The sequence below is a fragment of the Notolepis coatsorum genome, assembly GCF_963971535.1.
Source record: "Notolepis coatsorum genome assembly, chromosome: 19".
NCBI classification, from domain to species: Eukaryota; Metazoa; Chordata; class Actinopteri; order Aulopiformes; family Paralepididae; genus Notolepis; species Notolepis coatsorum.
This window is the reverse complement of record NC_140183.1, coordinates 62904582-62926034: the sequence shown is the minus strand read 5'-3', so window position 1 is coordinate 62926034 and position 21453 is coordinate 62904582. Positions and strand designations below refer to the sequence as shown.

The 21453-nt window shown below is 43.4% G+C and overlaps 1 protein-coding gene across 1 annotated transcript in view; it reads right to left on the bottom strand.

Annotated features, from left to right (window-relative positions):
* msh5 (mutS homolog 5) overlaps positions 1-20240 on the bottom strand; it is an 84774-nt gene extending 64534 nt beyond the window's left edge. Inside the window, exons 1-13 of the mRNA XM_084335662.1 lie at positions 20181-20240; positions 18231-18354; positions 17506-17586; positions 16631-16684; positions 16118-16239; positions 15872-15981; positions 15713-15748; positions 6879-6961; positions 6737-6782; positions 4620-4758; positions 2527-2589; positions 463-591; positions 183-255 (exon numbers count right to left, since the gene is read on the bottom strand). Coding sequence (XP_084191788.1) covers positions 183-255; positions 463-591; positions 2527-2589; positions 4620-4758; positions 6737-6782; positions 6879-6961; positions 15713-15748; positions 15872-15981; positions 16118-16239; positions 16631-16684; positions 17506-17586; positions 18231-18354; positions 20181-20234 — 1114 coding nt within the window. The 5' untranslated portion in view covers positions 20235-20240. The remainder of the gene's footprint in view (positions 1-182; positions 256-462; positions 592-2526; positions 2590-4619; positions 4759-6736; positions 6783-6878; positions 6962-15712; positions 15749-15871; positions 15982-16117; positions 16240-16630; positions 16685-17505; positions 17587-18230; positions 18355-20180) is intronic.
* Positions 20241-21453: the final 1213 nt, after the last annotated feature.

The following is a 21453-nucleotide window of genomic DNA, read 5'->3' as shown; positions in this document are numbered from 1 at the left end:
TCCGGGAGTCGAGACCGCAGCCTCTTGCATTGGTGACGAGCGCAATCTCCGCTACGCCACCCAGCCGCAACATAAGTGATTTTCAATAGAAACTTCTAACACATATTACCGCTCCATAGATTTTTAGACACAAACACCTTTACTGGCCGCTATGGGTTTACATCCAGCACAGCCTCACTCACTCTCATCAATAGCAGGGTCCACGTTGGGCTTGATGATGAAGCGGTTCTCGGTTACACTGCCACCGAAATCCACCTGCGCAGAAACAAAGACAGGCCGAGTCCAACTAACACATGAAGTTCACAAAAGTGTTCAAAACTGTAACGAAATGTTTAAATCCTATAAGAATAAGGTCATGTATGTATTCAGTCCATATGTATGAGTGTGAGAGGAAGTGAGATAGAGGGAATGGGAGAGAGAGGGAGAGAGAGTAGGAGGAAAAGAGAGAGAGAGAGAACCCACCACTCTACTGATGAGGGAGGCGATGTGATACAGGTCATCAGAGAACCCCTCGCTGATCTCACGGAAAAGCTGAATGGACTGAGGCAGGAGGCGAACTGTGTCCCGGATACACACCGCACTGTACAGCGTCTGACACACACGCACACACACAAACACACACACACACACAAAACACACACACACACCAAGGTAATCCACAAGATCCTCATTTTTGTTTGCTTTGGTAACATCTATTGGTGATAAGTAGGGGTGTAACGATTCAACCTGACAACGATTCGATTCGATTACGATTCTTCAGGCAACGATTGAATGCATCATGAAATCTCTTCATTTGACCACAATTCGATTCGATTCGATAAATCTTCGATACATTTTCTATCAGTTAATTCCCCATAAAAAATGTAATACACAAATGTGGCTGGGGGAACTGATTCACTCAGCATGAATGGACTATAGGTAAATAAAAACAATACACACACAAAAAAAACAGTAAAATTTTCTTTTCTTTTCGATTAATTTCTATTATAATCGATTCTAACATATTCAAATCGATGCATCGAATTGAACACATTAGAATCGATGTATTTCGATTAATCGATGCATCGTTACACCCCTAGTGATAAGTGATCATTGCTGCTGCATTTTTGCACTATTGACCATCTTGAGAATTCACGTTAATTACTGATTTAATCTTTTATTCATTCCAAATAAACTGTGGTTGCTGCTGGTGACGTAAAATGCATCACTTCCTGTGTGCCTGATGATTTTAAAACAGCCAGAAACAGCTAATGTAAAAGCATTCATGAACTGGGTATAGATTAAATCACTATTGTGTTATATCAATTGGCAATATAGACTATCAATATACATTTATTTATATGATAATGTTTGAGATTATTATTTTAACTAAAACTAAACTAAAAACTAAAACTAGGTGTGTAAGAAACATTTTAGTTAACTGAAACTAAAATAAAAACTAGACAAATGAACTGAACCTACAGTATATTGTGTAAATATAAAACAAAATAAAATAAAATGTTTTAGTTTTAGTCTTTGTACATTTTATCAAATTTGTTAACACAACAAGCATGAGGAGACATTGGGGGCAATATGTTCATAGAGACTGAGATGACGTATACATGACATACATACAGTACATGTTAGTCAATTGCCTTCACAAAGTGATGTGTTAACAATACCTATTCTGAACTTCTCAAATCTTGCCCCTGACAAAAAACTAAAACAGATTTTTTTTTTTTATCTTTTTTTCCCCTCCATTTTTCCTCTGATTTTCTCCCATCCCAATGTTAGTCGTATGCCAATTCCCAATCCCTTCCTGGTCGCTGCGCACTTACCCCCCACAGTCAGATCATCTGGGAGAGTGGAGGCTATCACGTGCTTCCTCCGACGCACGTCCAGCCAATCAACCGCTTCTTTTCACCTGGCAGCGCGGATCCTCCCCGAGAGGGCGTAGCGTGTGGAAGGATCACACTATCCCACTCAGGTCCTATCCACGCTTAGCAGGCGCCCCGACCGAACTGTAGGAGTCGCTGTTTACAACGACCCAGACCCACCCCGCCAGCTTCTCCCACCCTCTAATACAGCCAATTGTATTAGTGTGAACGGCCAGCCAAGCTGGTGACAACCCCGGAGCTGTGAGCTGGATTCGAACAGGCTTCGGGGTTGGTGACGAACGCAATCTCCGCTACGCCACCTAACCGCCCTACTAAAACAGATTTTTAAACGAATACAAATCTAACTCAAACTAATTTTGAAACAATAAAAACTAAATTGAAACTAGCAAACCCACTCTGGAAAAATTTGGAAAACATTTTAAACTATAATAACCCTGACACGCACAGTATGCACAGTATGCACTGCACACTGTATGTGAGCCTAATATCCTCAACCCCACCGCAACAGTTGTGATAGGAGGATCAAGAAAAGAGAGCGGGGCTTGAGATAGGTCAATTGACATTCATATCTCCTGCATGTATATATATATATACACACACTCATATATATAATAGATATATTATAATGATAGTCGATAATATGTAATACCTTGTAGAGCCTCTTCCAGTCAGTCACTTTGGTGTGAGAAAGAGACATCCTGTGCAACAGAGTCTACCACACACACACGCACGCACGCACGCACGCACACACACACACACACACACACACACACACACACACACACACACACACACACACACACACACACACACACACACACACACACACACACACACACACACACACACACACACACACACACACACACACAGATCATCAATAGAGTTATAGAACTTTGTATACCTAATCCAATACATTTGAATGGAAATATTCAACTGTTACTCCACTACACATATCTGAAAACTGCAGTTACTGGTTTGGTATCCGTAATCGTACAGGCTAATACTCCATGAAGATATGTTGCACATTGGTCAGACACAGACCTTGAGTAGAATTAGCTGGGAAAGCCCTGAAGGACAGATCAGTTTGTCTAAAGTAAACAGGACACTCACTTTGGATGATAAAGGTAACTTAGAGTAGATGCTAAAAGCAGATTGTGAACCACTTTGGATTGGTTCTGTCGGCCTGACCGCGATAGATGGTGATTGATAAGTTAGGTTGCCATGGAAACATACTGGAAGAGCAGGGGGACAGAGACGAGGGGTTTATGACCAGCCTCAAACGAGAATCTAAGAAACAGACTCGCTGCTAAAAGCCACATGTAGATTTTCCCTCCATTTTTGGGAGACAAAGAGAAAGGGTGAATATTGGATCAAACGCTGGCATACCCACTAAAAAACATTAATAAAATAGGAGAACCATATCATTGTTAAAGAAATAAGATTCTAGTTAATTTAGAACTAATATTTAAGACTATTACTAGCGGGAAACCAAGTTAAACAAAATAGTGTGTTTAGAACTTAAAACAGACTGCAAAAGTAGTTTAGCCTACACCTAGAAAAAAGAACAAATAAAGTAAGCAATAGATTGAAATATTCAATACTTCTTATATTAAATTAAGGACTCAATTAGGATAAAATATGTTTAAAACGTACTAGGAACATTGTGTAAAGACTGACATAGAAGGTTTAGATAAACTAGAGAGTAATATCTAGGTTTCAAGATACCAAAAAATAGACAAAACCATATTTAAAGCATCCTGTCAAACTTATATGGATGGCTTAAATTCCAACGGACGAAACCCTCCTCTGGGACATTCAAATCAACCCCTAGTTGGTGCTATCTTGAAACCAGAGACTCAAAATGGCCGCAGACTAGAATTCCATAGGCCAAGAGCAAACCAAGCCTTCTAGCCCCTGTGTCATCCGACAGGGCAGAGAGGTGGGGTTTTAGGTTTTTAAACAGTGAACCCGCCGGGGGAACAGAGACACACACAACAGACACAAAATGCAGATGGAGATGAAGATGACGAGGAGAAATGGCCAGAATTGAACACGGGATGAAGGCCCTCGGCTCTGCCATGCCAATGATGACTACGACTATGCAAAATACCAAACGAAGACCAAACCTGCTGAAATAATGATTTTGTAAACAACCATCCAGAGAGAGTGTGTATTATGATATTTCAGAGAGCTTCAAAGACGACCACCTTCAGGGACTCTTTTTAAATAAAAGCTCTATAGTATACCACTCCAACTGGCTTGTGTGGACTCCCGATTTCTTCTGCACTACACCTGCACCAGACCGGTGGTCGAACCAGACACGTAGCCACAGAAGAAGCAGAGTACTGACCCAGAATATACGACACTGGTTACTTTGAAGAAAGGGGTCTTGCATCCAAAACAAGTTGATAATAACAAACAATCTGATGAAAACGATGCACTTTAAAAAATTCAAGCCTGCCAACTATAATAGGATGTAATCAGAGGCAGCAACAACTACTCTCCCCGACCTGCAGGACTGAATGTTCTCAAGTATTGACAATCAAGAATATGTATTTCTAATACCCATGTAATACATTCAATATCCAATACTATCATACTCCCCCCCCCCCCCCCCCCCGAGTACTACAGTGTATGCCAGGTATCTCAGGATATCTCTATTGTGTACCTTCCCCACCACACCTGTATGGCTAGTATACTGTAAGTAATACAGGGGGGGGGGGCTACGGGTCAGTTTACTGGGATGTTCCTGATGTTTCGCTGCGAGGTCTGCAGGGTGCTGAGGGTGTCAGAGTTCTGTGGTAACGTGAAGAAACGAATGACTTCCTGTCTCCTCTTCAACACTTCCAGGTCACGTGTCGGGCGCAGGAACCACTGGCTGAGGGAGCAAGAAGTCAATCAATCAAGTTTAAAACTAGGAATCAATACAAGTAGCGGTTTGGATACCAGGGCTGACAGCAGGCTGAAATAGAGTTATTGGTATCTGGGCTCCCTAAAAACTTGGTGTCTCGACATGTATAAACCAATCCCTGCCTTATCCCTAACCTTAACCTCGTTGACCATATTCAGACGCCGGCCATTTTGCTCTTATGTCATGCTCTGGTTGGGATTCCTTTCCAACGTCAGGGTGGAAAACACCGGAGCATATGTCTCTTGTGCTTTAACAGTGTCATGTATGTCCCTGTTCTGTCTTGGATGTGTATAAGTGCAGCTGTTTGCCGTATTCATGCCTTAAATTTCCCCTTGCGGGACTAATAAAGTTTTTTTTATTGAATTAATAATAATAATAATAATAATAATAATAATAATAATAATAATAATAATAATAATAATAATAATAATAGATCAAATTTATATAGCGCCTTTCATAGAACCCAAGGTCGCTTCACAATCAGGACAAAAAATAGGGCAAGGAAAATAGGGGGGGGGGGGGGATGAGGGAAGGTAAGGGATAATGGACCTAATCTAATCTAAACTAACTGACTAACTGAATTGAATTGAAGAGCAAAATGGTCGGTGTGTTATTATGGTCAACTGGACTTCACGCCCTACCTTCACCACCCATTGGACTGGTGCATGACGCGGTACCAAGATACCAAGGTTTTAGTGAGTCCATATCCGTTAATCAGCTAATCTTCCTTCTAAAAACGTAGTACCCACTTGATAACCTCAACCCCCCTTCCCCCACAAATAGCATATGGATGTAACCTCATGCTATGGCACAAGGGATAATAACATAATTTCCTTTGCTTTGGTGAATGGGATATAATTTTGGTGTCCTGAGGTAATTACTACCCATCACCAGATCTCCCCTGGTAAAATCAACACTGTCTCTATATACCTGTTCGCTGTCCACGTCAGACTCTGTGTGCGCGTGCATCAAGGGGGCAAAAGGAACATAATCCAAAAGGACTATAATATATTTGCATTTGTTAGCCATGCTAGCGATCTAAACAATCAATCCATGCCAAAGCTAGATATTTAAAAGGTGTAAGACTCACACTCACAGCCATGCTGATTCGGCAAAATGACATCCAGCCGTTTTCGTTTGAAACTACTTTTAGTCAGGGGAGTGTCATGGTTTCTCCATAGAGCCCCGTCATAATTTTTTAGCGCAGCAGCTTGCGCAGGTAGTGGGCAACTTAATCACGTGACTCAATTGGTATTGCTGATTGGCTCGAACACGGTATGTTTGTATACAGCGAACAGGTCTACAGGGCTGGTAGGGAGAGGAACCAAACAATCTGAATTTCACCCAAACCGCCTGCTACAAAGCGTTGTAGGGGAAACACTGTTCTGAAGTTATTGTTGTGTTCTGATGTCAAGGCTGGTCTGTGAGCGGTCATGTCTCTGACGTGAGGAGAGGTCAAGGCTGGTCTGTGAGCGGTCATGTCTCTGACGTGAGGAGAGGTCAAGGCTGGTCTGTGAGCGGTCATGTCGCGGTCATGTCTCTGACGTGAGGAGAGGTCAAGGCTGGTCTGTGAGCGGTCATGTCTCTGACGTGAGGAGAGGTCATGTCTCTGACGTGAGGAGAGGGCATGTCTCTGGCATGAGGAGAGGTCGTGTCTCTGTCATGAGGAGAGGTCGTGTCTCTGTCATGAGGAGAGGTCATGTCTCTGTCATGAGGAGAGGTCATGTCTCTGACATGAGGAGAGGTCATGTCTCTGTCATGAGGAGAGGTCATGTCTCTGTCATGAGGAGAGGTCATGTCTCTGACGTGAGGAGAGGTCATGTCTCTGTCATGAGGAGAGGTCATGTCTCTGGCGTGAGGAGAGGTCATGTCTATGACGTGAGGAGAGGTCATGTCTCTGTCATGAGGAGAGGTCAAGTCTCTGACGTGAGGAGAGGTTTCTCACCGTAGCAGTCTGGAGCCAAATGTGCACCGGCAGCGATTCAGTATCCCTGCAACATACAACATGCAAACAACAGGATGAGCGAAACAGACACACACACACCAACACAACGACAAGCCAGAGAGAGTTCACCACAGACACATACCGTACAGACTGAGCCCCTCCTTCTCACCAGACTGCAGCTTGTACACCGATGGGTGGGGTTCAGACTTGAAGATCTGCAGCACACTGAAGCACACACAAGACACTCTCTCTCTACAGTGAAACACACACAAGACACTCTCTCTCTACAGTGAAACACACACAAGACACTCTCTCTCTCTCTCTACACTGAAACACACACAAGACACTCTCTCTCTACAGTGAAACACACAAGACACTCTCTCTCTACACTGAAACACACACAAGACACTCTCTACAGTGAAACACACACAAGACACTCTCTCTCTACAGTGAAACACACAAGACACTCTCTCTCTACACTGAAACACACACAAGACACTCTCTCTCTACAGTGAAACACACACAAGACACTCTCTCTCTACACTGAAACACACACAAGACACTCTCTCTCTACACTGACACACACAACACTCTCTCTACACTGAAACACACACAAGACACTCTCTCTACACTGAAACACACACAAGACGGGGAGCTCCAGTAGCTCACCACGTACCGCGAGTGCTATTTCAGCGCCGTGGACAACCGCGCTCGCGCGGATCTGGGGCTGAGCGCGTTCGAATCCCGGACGGCAGCCGTGCCTTTCCCAGAGTGTCTTTCCCCCCCATCTGAACCCTTTCAGCCTGCTCTGTCGGTCGAACTTGACCAAGTATGAATGCGAAGAAAAATCGATAAACGCTAAAAGAACCAGGTGACTGGTCAAAGTTTAAAAAAAAAAAAGAAACACACACAAGACACCAGTGGCGGCTCGTGAATTCTTCACGGGGGGGGGCGGAATTAATTAGTATCCCCCTCTATCTCTCCTTCTCTCTCTTTCTCTCTCTCACACACAGCGCGACGTGGAATCGATTCGTTACACAATCAGACCTAGTATGTGTAGTAGTATATACCAAGAAAGAATAACTTCAGTATGAGTACAGGGCTGTACACATATTTTGCATATTGTTAAACGAGCCAAGGCTAGCTATTAAACTATCGATATGAATCGAAAACGGGGGACCCTGATGTAAACAAGACAAACGTCTTTCTCTGGTCTGCATCCCCTTAACAATTGTGTGTATTGAGCCGTACTGTATTGTACCCATCCATTCTGCAATCTGTTAATAAAGTTTTCATTCATTCATTCATTCAAACATAGACGATATTGAACAAGCCATAATCCACGTATTTTCAATCCAAACGAAACTCCACTCCAGAGAGAGAGAGAGAGAGAGAGAGAGAGAGAGAGAGCGTTAGTTAGTTAGTTTAGCATTAGCTGAGTGGCTAACAGCGGCTAACGTTAGCTGAGTGGCTAAGAGAGAGAGAGAGAGAGAGAGAATTAACTCACTTTGTTTAATTGAAACGTGGTCCAGCCGGAGGGCTTGATAAAGTGTATGTCCACTGACTGTCCCCCAGACTGTTGTCGATGTATATCCACTGCCCACTGTCCAGACTCGAGACTGCATCACAACACACAGCATCGAACATCCTGCAAACTACCTGCCGTTATATCGTCCACTTTTAAGCAAAACCGAGAAATGCGGCTACGGAAAAGTACTGTCGTCGCCGCGTCGGCCAATCAGAGAACGTCTCAGAGAAATGCGGCTACGGAAATTATAGACGCCTCTTGCTTAGACCGCTTCAAAGAGCGCCTGTGTTCCATCATAATACATCATATTTCAACGCACAGCGCGTTACGCACTGATTGGCTGCGACGGATACAGCGATGAAACAGTGCACAGCGTGCACGCGCACTGAAAGCGCTATTGCGTCTAGCCCGAGAGAAATGCGGCGAGGAGAAATGCGGCTACAGTAACGGAACGTATTCTCTATCAGACAGTGAGTCACTTCCTGTTCAGGAAAACGATTATTTATATTTGATATATTAACGTTATATTGTGCATTGGAAACACAAACATACTTAAAATGAGTAAATATTATTCATTTTAAACATGTTTATATTATTTATATAAGTGCGAGTACAGATTATAGCCTCTCTCGTCTTTTTTTTCCTCCGCCGCGAGATCGTTAAAACACTACAAGTCCCACATTTCACTCAAGTCAACGGTCCAATCACAGTAGAGTGACGTGACTGGTTTCATGAGAAAGAAAGCAAATGACCAATCGGAAGCTCTCATTTGGCTTGTTTACTTCCTGAAACGCCTGTGCCCCTAGTGAAAAAGGTTAGCGTAGAGCCCTGCCCTAGTGGCCAGCCGCCACTGCAAGACACTCTCTCTCTACACTGAAACACACACAAGACACTCTCTCTACACTGACACACATAAGACACTCTCTCTCTACAGTGAAACACACAAGACACTCTCTCTACACTGAAACACACACAAGACACTCTCTCTCTCTACACTGACACACACAAGACACACTCTCTCTACACTGACACACACAAGACACACTCTCTCTCTACAGTGAAACACACACAAGACACTCTCTCTACAGTGAAACACACACAAGACACTCTCTCTCTACACTGAAGCACACATAAGACACTCTCTCTCTACACTGAAACACACACAAGACACTCTCTCTCTCTACACTGACACACACAAGACACACTCTCTCTCTCTACAGTGAAACACACAAGACACACTCTCTCTCTACAGTGAAACACACACAAGACACTCTCTCTACACTGAAACACACACAAGACACTCTCTCTACACTGAAACACACACAAGACACTCTCTCTACAGTGAAACACACACAAGACACATTCTCTCTCTCTCTACAGTGAACGCTACACAGACACTCTGCTGCTGTGACTTCACTGTCACCTTCACTACCATTATTTGCAATATTTGCAACAATGCATAGTGCACTTTACATCCTTTCTACCACTACACTGTGAACTGAACATGCAATACTGTTACTCTGTCACTCGTGCCTTATTTTTCTACTTTATTGTCTGTGATTGATTGATTGAAAACTTTATTAACAGATTGCAGAATGGGTACAGTACAGTACAGCTCAATACATACAATTGTTAAGGGGATGCAGACCAGAAAAAGACTTTCGTCTTGTTTACATCAGGGTCCCCCATTTTCAATTCATCGTAACAGACATACTTGACATACAGATAGACAGTACTGCTACATCTATACATTTATGACATACCAGATTTGCAAATACAGTACTGTTTGTGATACGAAAAGAGTCCAGAAAAAAGAGTATATACATTTGACGTAGAAACTGTACATTGGAGGAGGTTGGGTAGGTGTGGGGGGGGGTGGGGGGGACTGTACATTGGAGGTGGTTGGGTGGGTGGGGGGGAGAGAGGTTTGGTAGGAGTGGGGGGGGGGAGGTTCGGTAGGAGGGGTGGGTGGGGGACACTGTACAACTATACAAGCAAAACTGTACATTGGAATATTGACAAGACCATACTTGGTGATTTACTGTACATTGGAGGGGGTTGTGTTAGGACATTTACAGGGGCCAGTTTCGAGGTTGTTTTAAGGTTCTTTATTGTTTTGTAATATTATATGTATTGTAATATTTGTAATTCTAGTTTAAGTCTATATTTTGTGATTCTATGTGAAGGGGGGACTAGAAAATTAAGATTTTCATTGTACGGTGTAACTGTCTGTTTTCATTTAATTTCAAACCTTTATTTAAACTCGAAAGTCAACTGAGGTTTCCCTCATTTACAATCATGTCGAGTGTACATATAGAAATAAGTAAAAAGAAAAGCCATATAAAATCACACAGCATATAAAATCACACAGCATATAAAATCATAACAATAAGACTGTTATGGTTTGTAACCGACCCCAATCGCACAACACAAGACAGGTATGATGGTTTGCCAAGAAACAGATATTTATTGAAACACAGGGAAAAACAGGGAAAAGGGCACTGTCCCTTTAAGGGAGAATCACAAATACAGGAATATAATATGAGGGGAAGGAAGGGTGCCTTTAAGAGGCGGGCAGGAAAAAGGGAACACTATGGGAAGGTAAGGGAACGCCTAAGGGAAGGTTAAGGGAACGCCTTGGGACAGAGGAACTAGAGACTAGGTAAACAAGGGACAAGGAGAACTAGGGAGAGAGGACTAGGGACCAGGAGAGCTAGGGATAGAGGACTAGGGACTAGGAGAACTAGGGAGAGAGGACTAGGGAACAGGAACTAGGGAAAGAGGACTAGGGACTAGGAGAACTAGGGAAAGAGGACTAGGGACTAGGAGAGCTAGGGATAGAGGACTAGGGACTAGGGGACTGAGGCCCGCGGAGGCGGGCTGGGGAACAGGGAGGAACTGGGAGGACTGGTGGAAATCATCTGGGCCGCTCTGCAGGACAGAGGAGATAGTTAATGCACAAAGGGAAAAAACAGAGCAGGTGCAGAACAGTCCAAATAACAAAGTGAACAAAGTAATAATATCTTCGTGTGACAAACACACAGGGGGAGATGTAAAGTCCAAAAATACTATTCTAAGTGAGAACCAAAAACAGAGGCAATACGCTGGGAGATGAAATGTCCAAACTAACTAACAGAGGCAATACGCTGGGAGATGAAATGTCCAAACTAACTAACAGAGGCAATACGCTGGGAGAGTGACATCACAATCAAAACTCACCCAGCGTATGCGTAATGGTACAGGAACAGCAGCGGCGGGGTGCCGGCTGTCCGAGCCGAGGACAGAGTGGTGCTGGAACAGGCGGCGGTGGCGAGGGTATCGCCACCGGGGAGCCGGCAGTCCGAGCCGAGGACAGAGTGGTGCTGGAACAGGCGGCGGTGGCGAAGGTGTCGTCACCGGGTAGCCGACTGTCGGAGCCGAGGACAGAGTGGTGCTGGAACAGGCGGCGGTGGCGAAGGTGTCGTCACCGGGTAGCCGACTGTCGGAGCCGAGGAACAGAGTGGTGCGCCACTGCTTGAGTGCGCACCGGAACCGAGGGACGCGTCGGGGTGCGTCTGCGAGGAGGAGTGTGCCAAGCACGAAGGTCTAGAAGATGCGCGTTGCGCGCTGGTCTGGAGAGCGTGCCAAGCTCGAGGGTTCTTGGAAGATGCGCGTTGCGCGCTGGTCTGGAGAGCGTGCCAAGCTCGAGCGTCCTTGGAAGATGCGCGTTGCGCGCTGGTCTGGAGAGCGTGCCAAGCTCGAGGGTTCTTGGAAGATGCGCGTTGCGCGCTGGTCTGGAGAGCGTGCCAAGCTCGAGCGTCCTTGGAAGATGCGCGTTGCGCGCTGGTCTGGAGAGCGTGCCAAGCTCATGCGCGTTGCGCGCTGAGGACTGGAGAGCGTCTGCGCTGGTCTGGATGTGCGTCAGGACGAACAGCTGCACGGGGGTCTGCAGTGGAACGCTGGGGTGCCTCCCGTGGAAGTACAGGGAGCGCAGACCAGTCTCCCCCACAGGCAACGGCGACAGCTGGCGAAGGCTGGAGCAAACATCTCGACGCCGGAGAATGGAACAGCATAGGCAGACAGAGGATCTCCCGAAAGAGTCTAGATGTTTAGAGAATATGACTCGGCAAGTATACAACACGACCCCACGCCAAAACGAGGGGAAGCGCCCTGGTATTTAAAGCCCACAGGGGGACTAATTAGCCTGCCACCACAGGTGCGAGAGATAATAGAATATCGAACAGGTGTGGCCACTAAGGGTAAGGAACGAGAGGGTGGGGGCTAGAGAGAGTGAGTGAGAAGGGAAAATAAACAGTATAGGAGGGAAATAAACAGTATAGGCTAAAGAACCAGAGAAAAGGTAGTGAGCAGCGGGCAAAACCTCACAAAGACAACAATATGAGGCAAAAGTAAGGATAACAAATCAATTAAAACACGTACAACTTGACTGACAAAGGTTTGAGATCAATGTTTTAAACTCGGCAACAGAGGGAAGAATGCACAGTTTAACCTCTTAAGCCCTAGCCATATTTTCAGAATAGGGACATCTATGGATCTCATGGAATGTATTGTCAGTGTCTGATCCCAGTGTCAGAAATATTATGTCTGTTACTAGGCTTGAGTAAATTGTAATGAACCAAAGGAGATTTTCCCCCCATATTTGACAGTGAATAACACCATGCTAACATTGACCAGACGTGAAAATCTGGATTTAGTATTCAATCTGGATTTAGTACCACCAGGGCCCTCATTTATCAGATAACAGATATGTGCGTAACCCGTGCGTACGATCGTTTCTAAGCAAAGTGTGGGACTTATCAAACTTGAACGTGTGCTTGACTTTGTGCGTATATATCTACGCACAGCTCCGACCGTGCGTACCTGGCGCCCGGTGGTAGAATATTATTATTGCAGTCTGCAACGCGGAAATAAGCTTCCGTGCATTAGTTTCAACACTGGCGTGTTCAACTTCTGTATGACCCGTAATTTATTATAGTTCATTGTAAAATAGCGACAGTAGTGTAATTATAATGGGCTCACACGCGAACAAGAGGTTGGCCTGCTTGTTTGGCACGGGGGGGGGGGGGGGGCAGACGCAGAACACCCACCTCCAAACGCGATTAAATATTGTTTCAAATAAAAAGCTAAATACCGTAATTCCTCTAATAGTAACCGGGTCTCAAATACAAGCCGGGTCTCTATTAATGGCCGGGTGCGCTCTTGAGCTAAGCAATTATAAGCCGGCCTCCTAATACAAGCCGGGTTACTAATATACTGAGCTGCATACTGAGCTAGTTACTTGATTTCACTTTGAAAACGTTGAAATGACCAGTGACCACCTGTAATTGCACTGTTTACTATTTCATACAGTACTTGGTTTCAATAAATGAACCCAGTACATTTGACTGGGTTCAAACTGACACAAAATGTTGATTTATTCATTATGATCCGTTTGAAAATTTGAAATATAGGCCTCCCTCTTATACAGGCCTCCTCCTAATACAAGCCTGGTACCCGCTACAGTTGAAACAAATACAAGCCGGGGTTACTATTAGAGGAATTACGGTACTATTATTTTGTGTGTCATGTTTCCAAATAAGATTGGCCACAACGAAATGCTTTCTACTTCAATTTGTTGGTTAGAATAGATTACCTCTGTTGAAACGTCACTGAGACTAAAACAAAGACAGTCTTTTATTTTTTTTGTGAGCTCCGCGCACAGACGTGATAATAATAACAATAATATTAATAGCTTAATTTTATATAGCGCCTTTCAAGAGACCCAAGGTCGCTTTACATAGATAGGGGGGGGGGGAATAGCAAAGTAACAAACATAGTGGACAGACACAACATATAAATATGATGATGGGATTCAAGTTCGCGTTTTTATTGATCACATAGGCAGGCTATACATAGGCTGCATGGCACGGTCCATCGTGATATTGTAGATGGATCGAGCAATAGATTGTTACTGTACCACCCATGTAGCTGTCAAAGCTCCATCACAAATGCAGTTATGTGAATAGAAAGGGATTCCACTCAGTGATGCGCATTTGCCTGATTCATGTCGTTGCTGCCGGGAGGAAAGGCATGCTGCATGTTTTCAATTCATTAAATAAAACGGATACTTTTTGCAAGGGTTTACTGATTGTCATACAAATAATCAACCAACTACATACTGTAACTTTTCAGTGCACGTTCTTATTTACATTGCTCCCGCAGACCCGCACACAGACATGATGGAATTCAAGTTCAAGTTTGTATTGATCACATATAGGCAGGCTACACATGGCGTATAGGCTACATGTATCATACATGGCAGTGAGATTCATTGTTCTTGTATATGCTCTCGTATTATTGTTTATATAGGCTACCCAATACCGACATCAAAATAGATTGTATGCCTCTACAAATCATATGCAGCAGGTAGAAAATTGACGGAAAATCCGTCGCGATTTGGAATAAAATTGAGGAGAACTTTAATCCCTGGGTATTAATCGAACAAAACGGAAAAATGCAGTCATATTCCAGCACGGTCTTTATTAGTTAATATGGTCTTTAAGTTAATAGATATCATATCCGACATCACCGTACATGTACATGTCTGTCAGCCTGTCACGTATTTCTCCATAACACGCTTCGCTCGGCTTAGTCCATTTTTCCACATTTCATGGGGGTGTTTCATGACCGTATATGGTTAATTACGGGCGGTGCTATATGCAAATACTTAAAATCGTGCACAAGCGTGGAGCTTAGAACTTAATGGTATTTATCAACACGGAGGAGCGTAGGACCCGTGTACGCACGGTTGATAAATCCCAATATTTCTGTGCGTACACACATTCTAAATTCTGTGCTTAAGTACGAAAATAGAACACTTTCTAAGAATTGTTGATAAATGAGGGCCCAGGCGCCCCTGACACGGCAGCAAAAACCGTGAATGAAATCTACTGTACAGTGTACAGTTACTTTTTTATAATGTAAATATCTAAATTTTTCATCAGATTGCAATGCACGCTAGAAGTCAGATGATTGACAGGGGTTGGCGTGAGCTGGGAAATGTAGTTTTATGAAATTTGAAAGCCCATCGAAAGCCCTGTGTCTCTTCTTTTAAATGACTACACAGACGTATGACAGCTTCCTTTATTTCCGTCTAATTCATCAGGTTTCCACCAGGATGCGCCGATATATTTATCAACTCCTAATTTCACTAATAACACTTGGTAAATAAACGTAGTGCTGAAAATATACACTTTGACTGCTGTTTTGACAGGGTTAGGGTATTTACTCTTGGCTACATTTGAAAAAGAAAACGCAACATTAAGTAATGCGTTCTGTATTCATCTATTTATGTATTCATCTACCGGACCGCTCAGGCTTAAAGGGTTAACTGTGAATCTTGAATCTCTTCCTCTAACTCACTCACTGGATCAGTATGTGTGTGTGTGTGTTTCTTTGTATAATCTCACCTGTATGTGTCCTGATCCACATACACCACATTTTTCCTATGTGAACATGAAACACAATAGATCAACAGTTCAGAAGCAGACAAAAAGGCCCAAGTGGTGCTGATAATCATAATTCTGTGTATGTGCGTGTGCGCACACGTGTGTATGTGTGTGTCTTACAGTGTGTAGACATGGAACTGCAGGACAGGAACTCCAACACTGCTGTCCTCCAGCTCCACTCCTACTCTCCTCCTGTCCAGACACTTCAGCAGACCGCCCACAGCCCGCAGCTACACACACACACACACATACACACGCACACACACACACACACACACACACACACACACACACACAGGTCAGCTGCTGTAGAACGAGGGAGCGATGAGGAGGTGACGTGTGGGCGGCAGGGGGCGGTCAGCTCACCATCAGCGGGGAGTCAAAGGGGATACAGGAGGAGAGGTAGGAGATCCTCTCCCTCTCCGTGATGGACGGAGGGAGGAACGGCAGGTTGGCGGACAGGAGCCTCTGCTTACTGACCTCCAGGCCTACAGGAGTCAAAATCATCGTTATAACTGTTAAATTTTGTTATCAAAATTGTTAAATATGACAAGTGGAAACAATCTGAGTCACGTAATCGTGAGTTTGTAATTAACCTATATCAAACCCTGCCCTCTTTACTTGATCCTCCAATCACAACTTCCCTTGGACAAACTTTGTTTTCAAACTTTCTTTGTCAGAGGGAAGTGACAGTTGTGATTGGAGGATAAAGAAAAGAGGGCAGGGTTTAAGAAAGGTCAATTATGACAGTGTGGTCTGCTTTTTGCTTTGATTATTTTGGTTCTTGAAGTGATATTTTTATAGCGAGTCAGACAATATGGCTTATGAAAAATTCCTTTGAAATAAGATTTGAGGGACGGTGGGCGTGTTTCTGTTTACCAAAGTCAAGACTCGAATAAATCACCACTTCTGGTTTGTAGTCTGGGTTTGAACCTGTGATAGAAACAAATACAGAAACATGGAGAAGTTGTTGGTTGAGCAATGAAAGAATACTTTCTATTTTAGTTATTGGGTTGTTTGTTCTACCTTGGGAACCATGTGTACATTAGAGCCACACATCTCTACACTCACTCCATGAAAACAGTTCAGTCAGACAACTTTCGAATTGAAATAGAGAATTCATATAAACAGATTTCTATTTAGCCATTTTTCTGTTTCTAAATCACTCCCCGGGGCTTTCTCTAAACAATGGTATAGGGGTGCAGTGCTAATAATATGTGATTGCTGTCCTCTGTTTCACTATGTGTGAGTGCATTTGTGTGTGTTTTTGTCTTATGGTACATTAACTATTGTGAAACCTTATACACTGTACTTAAATAAAACACTTATTTGTGTTTGCTATTTGACTGAAATTATGTTTTTAAGTTGCTGGAAATTACAGCAAATGGCTTTCTTAATTGCTAATTATTTAGCCTCCTGGACAGGGGCCACAGTCCACCTTCCAGACCACCACCTAGTTGGGACCTGGGGACTTTGAAAATCCTGGGAAAAGCCCTGCTCCCTGCTAAGCATAATTTAAAGCCAGCCAAACATAAGAGCAGAGAGCGAAGATCTGTGTAAGGGAAGTTGTGATTGGAGGATCAAGAAAAGAGGGCTGAGCTTGAGATAGGTCATCTCTACTCTATTAGGCCCTTCATTCTACCTCCTACACACACAACCTCCTCCAGTCCTGACACTATAGGTATAGGCCATCATAGCAGCTCACTCCTTCTAAACCCACCCCCCTCGTCCTGCTCCCCCTCCCAACCACTCACCCAGTCCATGCATGAAGCGGGTCATATTACGCTCTTGCTTGGCACTGGTGATGACGACATGGGGCATAACCTCCTGGATAACTGAGAGTCAGTGGTCAGGTGGACAGACAACAATAAAGCAGTGGTGAGCATTTCATATTAATATGCAATGTTAGATAGATTGTTTGGTCAAACACTTAAAGGGGCAGTTCACCCAAAATTTAAAATTATATATATATATTATATATATATATATTCCCCCTTACCCGGAGTGTCCATCCAGATTGTTTATAATGTAATTCGCTTAGTTTGGGTCTTTGGGAGATATCTGCTGTCACTCCAATACAATGGAGCCAAATGGCACTCGGATTGCTCAAAGCACCAAAAGATTATGTTCAGTTAGGGGTTAAGTGTCTTGCTCAAGGACACTTCGACACGCTGCCCGGGAATCAAACCAAGAACCTCGGGATTATCAGATGACTGCTTTTCTGAACCTTTTTTTGGCAGAAAGAGACATTGCTTGAGTTTTTCAAATGTCTTTTTTTATGCTTTGATATCAGATATCTCTAAAACTAAGCGAATCACATACAAACTATCTGAATCGATAGATATTACTCTGGATAAGGGGGAAAATACGTTTTGTTGGGGGTGAACTGCTCATTAAGGGTATGGACAGCATTAAAACCCCAGAGAAAATGATGTAACCGGTTGTGTAGAAGTAACTTCCTTATCAGTGTATTTTCTACCTCTAGCCAGTAGGTGGAGCTCATGGTTGTCAGGAGTGTCTGCCATGTAATGCAGAGAGGAGTCTCTGCTGTCATAGAAACACAGACCCACCTGACCATGTTGTGCCAACATACTCAGTAACACCTGGAAATAAACACAAAGGCATAGTTAACTTTGGCAGAACTTCCCCATTCACTTCTATTCATCTGAAGTCTAAACAAACTAATGCTGTGTCAGTGGTTACCAACCCGTCGATCGCAATCGACTGGTCGATCTTTGAGACCTTCCCTGTAGATCTTTCCATGATTTTTTTTTTTTTAATCTTTCCCTGAGAGTCCACATTACAGGTCTACTTTTGTTTTGATGTGAAAAGTGATGCTGCATAAGATTACTGCACTTAGCACTGACTGAGAAAGTACATATTACAGTTCTACTTTATAAAATGCTAATTGTAAATATGTTTGGCAATGTTAATTAATAGGAGAAGGTCCACATTACAGTTCTACTTTTGTTTTGATGTGAAAAGTGATGCTGCATAAGATGACTGCACTTAGCACTGACTGAGAAAGTACACATTACAGTTCTACTTTATAAAATGCTAATTGTAAATATGTTTGTCAATGTTAATAATATGAGAAAGTACATATTACAGTTCTACTTTGACGTTTTAATGTTGGACCAAAGCATTGCATGTAATTAGAATACAGGCAAATAAAAGGCATTTAGTTTAAAGTACAATCTCTTGTCTGTCTTTTTCTCTCAACGCTTCAATAGGTAGATCTTGCCTTCACCAAAAAAAAATGATCTTGGGCTTAAAAAGGTTGGTGACCACATTATTTCAACAGACAATTACGAGTCAAAGGTAACTTAGGTGTTTGGAACGCCCTACCCAAAGCTGTAAAGGAATGTGAATCCCTACACACATTCAAAACCGCTCTAAAAGAGCACCTACTGCAATTCGAAACTGGCCACCGTAAATGTCCAAACCCCCCCACCCCCTCCTAATAGACAGTCTCCTCCCCACCGTATGTATATTTCTCTCCCACCCACCCACCCCCTCCTAGTGTACAGTCTCCTCCCCACCGTATGTATATATTCTCTCCCCACTGTATGTATATTTCTCTCCCACCCACCCACCCCCTCCTAATGTACAGTCTCCTCCCCATCATATGTATATACTCTCTCCCCACTGTATGTATATTTCTCTCCCACCCACCCACCCCCTCCTAATGTACAGTCTCCTCCCCATCATATGTATATACTCTCTGTCAGGATCTATGGGTAACAGTACTGTATATTTGCATATCATATATGTCACAAATGTAACAGTACTATATACCTGTATGTCATGTATGTCTCTATGCCATAAATGTCATGATGTCATGTGTTGTGTATGTCATAAATGTCACTATGAATTGAAAATGGGGGACCCTGATGTAAACAAGACAAACGTCTTCTCATCCCCTTAACAATTGTGTGTATTGAGCCGTACTGTATTGTACCCATTCTGCAATCTGTTAAATAAAGTTTTCATTCATTCATTTGTTTTGGCATTTGATGCGTCTTTGCAGATTTATTAGCTTTGAAAAATAAAACTCAGATCCAGTCAATTAGTTGTAGATTTGAGGGTGCTGCTAAAAAAAAAGTACCTTTGACAGAGAAAATATATTACACAGAATAATATTGCTGTATAGTTTGTTTATCCTTCATAAGTATTATATTTAGACTTTAGATCCTCAAAACGAATAGAAGGAAATGAGGAGCCTGGCACCTGGGAGGAATGGTGGTGTTGACAGTAGAAGACAGGACAGCTAGCTTACTTCTTGTAACGTAATATGACTTTAGATAGAGGTAATACTGATGATTTTTTACTAAAGTGAAATATCCCTTGGCTTTAATTCAACCAAGTCTTACATGTGCACCGTGCAGGCACATTCGGTTGGGTTGTAATTTGTAAAGGAGGCTCTCACCTCATGTGACACTTCCTCCTCCTCCTCCTCCTCCTCCTCCTCTTCTCCATTCATACTGGCGGCAGGGCCAAAACCTACTCCTCGCCCCGGAACATTAGCTTGTGCTGCCATGATGCAACTTTACATAGAAAAACTAAACAGCCCACCGTCAATTAAGCTAATAATTTGATAGCTACAGCAGCACCACCCCCTAGGCCACGTTAGCAACTACAGTATATCCTATCTAAAGTTATCTTGCGGCTGAACGAGGATACAAATGGTTCAGCACGCCAGAGCTAATCTTCGCGTGCGTTACAAAGTTGCGCGCCATTTCCACTACACTTCACATAGCAAGAATAAATAAGGCCTGGATGGGTCATTACGTCACTGTGTAGTCGGTGCCAAGTGTGGTAGCCGGTAGGTAACTTCCAGTTCTGGTATTCTGACGTAATGATCATTTCCCTTCCTTTATTGTTTCCTTGATATTGGTCTGTGGTCTCGCAGCGTTATTTTCTTTCGTAGCCGCATTTCTGGCAGACGCTCTCTGATTGGCCACTGACTGACGCTCTCTGATTGGCCACTGACGCGTTTGCCCAATCGCGTGACGAGCTGTGTCTTTGCCCATTTCCGCGTCCACAAGAGCGCTGGATTTAATGTAACCAATGAGATTGTATGTGCGCAGTTGCACTGATCGAGCATTTTTTCAAACTTCGGTTACATTAAATCCAGTGCTCCTGTGGACAGGGCCAAGTCGAAAGAACTTGCCGCCACGCTCCGTCTAATACAAACTCTAACCTTAACCAACTTCGAAAGAGTGCCTACTGCCTAAGCTTAACCTTAACCAGTGTAGAAACAGGCGTCGGCCAATCAGAGAGCGTCTTGCCAGAAATGCGGCTACGAAAAGAAATAACGCGGTCTCGCATGTTTGACAGACCAACTTCCTGCGTAGGAATGTGACTCCAGGCTTACGTTGCTGCACAAACCGTGAACACCATTGATTGTAATGTGCTAAAAGTAATTTCAAATTCAATTTATTTGGGAGTTCTATCAAAAGTAGCCACATTCTTCTTGAAAAGTTTGAATGGAACATGGGAAATTACTCAAAAAGCACTCAAAATATAGTTGTACAGTACAGCTGTTCTTATACTTGTGTTTCTGGCTTTACAGCTCTGTTTAGCTGTCCATCATCAAATCAACCTCATGTGCAATAGTTAAGTCTTTCTGCTTACATCACCATAACGCTCTGGGTAAGCCTTACATGGCCATACTTTACACAGTAAATCTAAACTGGGAC